At 37.2% G+C, this 6,651-nt stretch overlaps 1 protein-coding gene across 1 annotated transcript in view; it reads left to right on the plus strand.

The window, feature by feature from the left end:
• Positions 1 to 542: 542 nt before the first annotated feature.
• Positions 543 to 6,651, plus strand: part of TRRAP (transformation/transcription domain-associated protein) — an 89,484-nt gene continuing 83,375 nt past the window's right edge. The window contains exons 1-9 of the mRNA XM_010003260.1: positions 543 to 642; positions 990 to 1,039; positions 2,480 to 2,590; positions 3,169 to 3,273; positions 4,030 to 4,113; positions 4,600 to 4,656; positions 5,303 to 5,428; positions 5,752 to 5,829; positions 6,074 to 6,162. Of these exons, the coding sequence (XP_010001562.1) occupies positions 543 to 642; positions 990 to 1,039; positions 2,480 to 2,590; positions 3,169 to 3,273; positions 4,030 to 4,113; positions 4,600 to 4,656; positions 5,303 to 5,428; positions 5,752 to 5,829; positions 6,074 to 6,162 (800 nt within the window). The remainder of the gene's footprint in view (positions 643 to 989; positions 1,040 to 2,479; positions 2,591 to 3,168; positions 3,274 to 4,029; positions 4,114 to 4,599; positions 4,657 to 5,302; positions 5,429 to 5,751; positions 5,830 to 6,073; positions 6,163 to 6,651) is intronic.

Below are 6,651 nucleotides of genomic sequence, written 5' to 3' on the forward strand. Positions count from 1 at the left end.
GTGGGAGAGCTGACAGGAAGGGGCCGGGATCAGGAGAGAGGTCGGCGGTCTTTCAAGCTGAGCTCGATGTCAGGTTTCTTTACAAGTGAGAAAGGCAGCAGGAAAACTTCTGGCACCTCTGGGAGGGAGCCCTGCTGAGGTTCGTCCAAGGGTAGCTGTAAGTTTGGGGTGCAGCCGGGTTGGAAGACAAGATAGCAGGTGTGTGGGAGCAGGAGCATCCCTGAGCCTGCTGGTGCTTCTGGGGGAGCAAAACCAGCCGAAGGTGTGAAGGTGTGGGGTGTGATGTGAAGGGCCCAGCAACCACTCGTATCTACAGGTGTGATCTGGTGTGCTGAGCGTTCAGTTTGTCAGCCTAAATGCATGCAAGAGTTACCTTTTTTTTGAAAATAAGCATCCTTTTCAGTACGTCGAAAGAATGGATGGTGGGTGCTGTAGTAGCTGGTGTTAACCAGCCATATAAACTAACATATATGTATTTAATGTTTTTGTAGGTGTGTTGGTCTTAATTTTATGTGCTGAAAGCTGATCCTTCCTCCTCCAAGATGGCATTTGTTACAGCACAAGGGCCTACGGTGGTGGACCAAACCACTTTGATGAAAAAGTACCTTCAGTTTGTGGCTGCTCTTACAGATGTCAATACACGTAAGATACTTTGTTTCTATTGAAAGTTGCAGTCCTTCGGTAGTTTGTTTAACAAACCACTGCAATGCTGTTTAGACAGCTGATAAATGTTTTGATTTAACTTGAAACTTCATTTGAGTTTTGTTTTTTGAAGAAGCAAAGTGATGAGCAATACTTGCATGAGCCAAAGTGAGTGAGTTGTGTGTGTGTGTTGTGTGATGGTTGGTTGTGAGAAGTGTGTCCCTTATAACTGGGCCATGATAGCTAAACTGATAAGATCTGATTGCTTCTTTGATCAATAAGCCTGGTGTTTTCCTTTATCATGGAGTTTTTACATTTAATTTTTTCACTTGAATTTCCATTTTCAGCTGATGAAACCAAATTGAAAATGATGCAAGAAGTCAGTGAGAATTTTGAGGTAAAAAAAAACCCCAACCCAAACAACAAAACCCTCCAACCTTCTGAAATGGCAATCTTTCTTGTACTTGATGTATGTTGGTTTGATTTCTGATGTTATGTTGTTAAAACTTAAATATTAATATTGCATTACTTATGGTTTATATTGTTATACATAGTTGATTTTGGGTTTGTATTTAGAAAATAGTGAGATTACTAAAGAATGACAATATTTGGAATTTGAGAGCTCTTTAATTCCCTAATCTTTATTCCTTAGATATTTAAATAAAACTGAAGTCATAGGGTTTTTTTCCATGTTGTTAAGTTATATGAAATCTCTGTATTTAAAGCTTTTTTATATTTATTTCAAATGTGTGTTGTGCCCTCAGAAAGCAGAGGCCCCTTCAGTTCTTCTGTGTAGTGCCACAGGACAGAAGTGAGGGAGGAGTTGTGAGATACAGAATCTGACATCAGGACTGAAGGTGGCTCTAGTGACACTTTTTGCATAGTCATGAACCATCAAGTTTAGATGAGCAGCAGAAAAAATGGGAGACACAAGTTAAACCAATCCTGTGTTAGCAGAAAAGAAATTATACTATAGTTGATTACTTAGTTATGATGTGTCTGTTCTGAAATTATAGAGAACTTATTATGTTGTAGAATAAAATCAAGATCTTGGAATCACTGTAATTTTCTGTATCTGTTTTTTTAGTCATGTTGTGATTTGACATCACTATAACATACTTGTTTTTTACCTGCTTCATTTGAAGTGATTTTGCTATGTTTGTGGTACAGAAATATAAATACACATTCTAGTCCTTTTTAATATCTTTGGATATTTTAAAGTAAGCTTTATGCAGAGTTACATCCAGCAGGTGCTGCGTGTTGAAAGCTCTGCCAATTTTAGTTGTTTTGGTGTTAGCAGTGGAATTTCCCATCCAGTGCTGGTGGCTTTTTGTTGGGTTTGTTGTTTTTTTTTGGTCCAGTGTAATGGGACATAGTGGAATAACAGAGCAAAAGCTGTGCGTGCAAGTAAAGCAAAACAAGAAATTCATTCATTACTTCCCATGGGCAGGCAGGTGTTCAGCCATCTCCAGGAAAGCAGGGTTCCATCAAGTGTAACAGTTACTTGGGAAGACAAATGGCATCACTCTGGATGTCCTCCCCTTCCTTCTTCCCTTAGTTTTACATTGCTGAGCATCACATCATGCAGTATGGGTAGTTGGGTGTCAGCTGTCCCTGTTGTCCAGCAAGTCTGTTGGGATTGGAGGAAAGAGATTAACTTGTATTCACTTTTGTTTGTTCCACTAGTGGTGCTCTGTAGCATGTCAGCAGATGCAGTCACTGAGTCTTTTAAAAAGTCACTGAAAATATTTATTAGAAGCTTTGAATTTAGCTTTTTATTACTTGTATAATGTCTATTATATCTGACTCCTCCCTTTTTCTTTTTTTCCTTAATTAGAATGTGACATCATCCCCTCAATATTCTACTTTTCTGGAACACATCATCCCTAGGTTTCTGACATTTCTACAGGATGGAGAAGTTCAGTTTCTGCAGGAGAAACCAGCACAGGTAACCTGTGTGGAGCATCTCTTACCTTTTTGCACATGTGCAGTAGACTACTTGTTCTGTGAAGTACTTGATTAACTTAATTAACTGATTTATATGTAGACTTTGTTATTAACAATAGATCTGTTATTGGAATGTCATTGGGAAAAGTCCAGTTTCTAAACAAGTTGCTTGCAAACTTTGCAAATGTGGCCTTCTATGAAAAATAAAGAACTAGGTGCAATAGAATTTGTTTTGTTACTGAAAAATGACACATTATTACAAATTACTGACTGTACTGTGGAATGAAAGGGAAAAGTTGAGTTGATGTAATCACTTAAAACTGGGTTCCTTAAAAGAAGTCTAATAACTTGCATTTTGCAACAGTAAATTTGTTAAATTTGCCTTATTCACATCCATGGGTAGCAAGCATTAACGTGTTCATAGATAAGCATATGTGGACACAAAGTAAAATGGCTTTTTCTCTCTTTAAGCATGCAGAGGTATTTAGCTGAAGAGATGTTGCAACCAGTTGTGTTTTGTGGGCTTTTAAGAAGTTCTGTCATATACTTTTTTCCCCCTCTCTACTCTTGTTTTTACAGCAACTCAGAAAGTTAGTACTTGAAATCATTCACCGAATACCAACCAACGAGCATCTTCGTCTGCATACCAAAAATATCCTCTCAGTGATGTTTAGATTTCTAGAGGTACTTTTGTTCTTTTCCTTAGAACTGTTTCAAATTTTCAAAAAGATTTTCCTCTTCAACCTCAAAAAGTACTGGGGGTAGGAGTTTAAATAACTGCTTCTGGAACAGGGCTTCAGCAGTGTGTGATCTCTTACTTTCTACAGGTTTTCTGCATGTACTTTTCTGCCCTTTGGAAACTTGGATTTTACAAATGCAAGAAGCTGCTCTCATGCTAGACAACATTTCATTCATTAATACTTTTCTGTCTTATATAAACGCAGAGACCTTGTTCTAGGGACTTTGTTTTATTTCTTACTTGTAGTTGAATACGTTGTCAATTGAAACTCACAGCAAATAACCTGCTCTGTGTGGTGCTGTGTCTATAAAGGCAGAGACCTTGTTCTAGAGACTTAGTTTTATTTCTTACTTGTAGTTGAATACATTGTCAATTGAAACTCGCAGCAAATAACCTGCTCTGTGTGGTGCTGTGTGAACAGCCCCAGTTGTGTCTAGGAGGCCTTAGAAACAGGTCTGGCTGTACGGAGTAGTTGAAACTTCTGGTTTTTTGTTCTAGTAGGTGTGAATGTAATTTTAGCCTCACTGTAAGGCTGAGTGGTAATATTGTATCCAAGGAAAGACATCTTACTCATACAAATTCATTTTAATGGGGCACTTACAGGTGGCTGAGATGAGTATGATTTTTATGGGGTTTTGAAGTGCTTACAGAGTAGTTGAAGAAAGCAGCAGCAGCCTCACTGAAGATTCTCTTATTTTCAGACGGAGAATGAAGAAAATGTACTGATTTGCCTAAGAATAATTATTGAATTGCACAAGCAGTTCCGACCAGCAATCACTCAAGAAGTAGGTCACGAATCTTGTTACATTGTATCTAACTTGCCACACTCCTCAGAATCCTTACTTGTTCCCTTAGGTTTGTTTGTTTGTTGGGTTTTTCTGCTGTCCTTCTGTGTTGTCTGGCCTGTTGAAACTTTGTATTTAGTTTTGTATCCTTAAAGTAAAAGAGGATTGCAGAGTGCTAGCATTCCCGGGGAAAAAACAAGCTGTGAAAGCCTAGTTGTTCATGGGCTGTATTGGAACTATCTTGAGATAACAGATGAATCAGATTCTTTCCAAGTGCAATTTGAATATTGTCAGAACAGAAGGAAACAAGAGAATGCTTTTAGATTCTTTTTTAAGCATAATGAAAAATGCACTGTAGTGGTGACTAAAGATTTTATGTAATTTTGCTATTAATACAGAGATTCTAAAGTTGTGATATTTTATTTTTTTGAATTTTTTATATTTATTTTTTTTTACTTAATGGTAAACTGGTTTCTTCCCTCATAGATCCATCATTTTTTGGACTTTGTGAAACAGATTTACAAGGAACTTCCCAAAGTAGTGGTAAGCTTTGTGTTGCTTAAATTAGCCTTGTTGTAGCCAGGAAACTACTTTTTGTTTCTTAATTTTATCTCTGAAGGGTATTAACATAATTACTTTTGTATATAGTGGTATGTAGTAAAAACTGTTTTAGCAAAGATAGATATTTAACAAAGATACATTTAAACCCAGAGAAATTTACATTTTGATTTAGAAAACCTTCTGTTTCTAGTACACTGTTGCTAGTGTGAGAGTACTGTACTGAAATTATATAATGAAGCACTAGTCAGTTGACTGCAGTGGTGTCCATGTAGCCAGATGCGGTTTTTTGAGGGGAGGATGAGGTGATGTACTCTTCAGTGTGCTTGATCACTATGGAGGCCATTGTCTGCTCTTCCTCACTGACAGAGAATATGTCTGGATATTTTTCTTTAGCAAAGTCCCCCTTAGTTGGGGCTGCTTTTCTGCTTCTTGCTATAGTGGGAGTAAAAGATTGCAGGATGTGTATGTAGTCCTAGTTGATGCTGCAGTGTAAGTGTTGTGTTCAGAGAAGAAAAAACTGCCAGCAATAAGTTGTGGGGAAAAATGATATGGAGGGATTCTGATGAGATAAATGGCCTTGTGACTGTTATGAGCATGGTTGTATTTTTCTTCTGCTCTTTGCCTGTAGAATCGGTATTTTGAGAATCCTCAGGTGATTCCAGAGAACACCATTCCTACTCCTGAGACAGTTGGCATGATTACTACAATTGTGGTGAAAGTGAACCCTGAGCGGGAGGATAGTGAAACCAGAACAGTGAGTATTCTGGCTGCTCTCTAACTGGGAGACTGTCTGTGTCACAGCACCCCAGATCTTAGGGGCAGGTGAAGGTAATAGCCCTTCTTTTTGCTTGTTTTTCTTATCAAGACTTGTTTGTAGAAGCTGATTGAAACTTACCAGATGTTTTCTATGCAGCTGTAATTACAGAATTTTTATTTAATGTAATATCAAATGTTTTTGTACTTTAAAAATGTTATTACTGATAACATTAAGATGAATAGTTACTTTAAAAATTTCTTTTTAAATACTTTTTTTATTAATAATGGAACTGTTTATAAAACATGTATTCTTTCTTTCAGCATTCTATAATTCCCCGAGGATCTTTATCTCTAAAGGTCTTAGCTGAGCTACCTATTATTGTTGTTCTTATGTATCAGGTTAGTATACTCCAGTGTTTTGCATGTAAATACTTTTTATTACCTAATGGCTTGTGTAACTTCCACTAAGCATGGAACATATTACTTCCACTAACATATTAATAAAAATGAATGTAATATCTTTGAGGTTAAAATAGGGTCTGGAAATAAGTTGCTGAAATTTAATTTTTTCTGATTACCTCTGAAAGAATTTAACTGCCAGTGTGACTTGTAAATTTCTCTAATAATGCTTTTTTATTTTTAGCTCTACAAACTGAACATTCATAATGTAGTTGCTGAATTTGTGCCCTTGATTATGAATACTATTATAATACAGGTTTCTACTCAAGCAAGGTAAGCGTTTTAACAGTATTTTGATGATATTTGGGATAAACTACTTAAATCTGCCATTCAGTATTGCCTCAAATGTATTTATCTTATATCCTGTGATTTTTACTTCTAGTTTGAATGGTTTTAATCTCAAAAATGGCAGTGATTATTTGACTTGTCGAAGTTTTGTAGGTGAAATAGTGGTCACATCTGCCCTTTATTTGTCACTGATAAAATCCATAGCTGTGCAGTAGATCCCAATTTGTTGGTTGATAATGCATTTTAAAAAAGGGACTTTCTGACAAGAATTCGTATTACCACACAGAATGTGATGGAGCCCATGCTGGGTAGGACACTTGCTGTTGGTTAATGTTGACCACACCACGAGTGATGCATTTTAGCTCTTCCAAGGCACAGCTCAGATGAAGCCTTGTGATGTTGCAGCTACAGGTGCTGCTTTTCCTGCTTCACAGAAGGAGCAGCAAGAGGTGCTGAGCCAGGGCAGCAGGAGCA

The sequence above is a fragment of the Chaetura pelagica genome, unplaced genomic scaffold (genome assembly GCF_000747805.2).
Source record: "Chaetura pelagica isolate M959 unplaced genomic scaffold, ChaPel_1.0 scaffold138, whole genome shotgun sequence".
In the NCBI taxonomy this organism is placed as follows: domain Eukaryota; kingdom Metazoa; phylum Chordata; class Aves; order Apodiformes; family Apodidae; genus Chaetura; species Chaetura pelagica.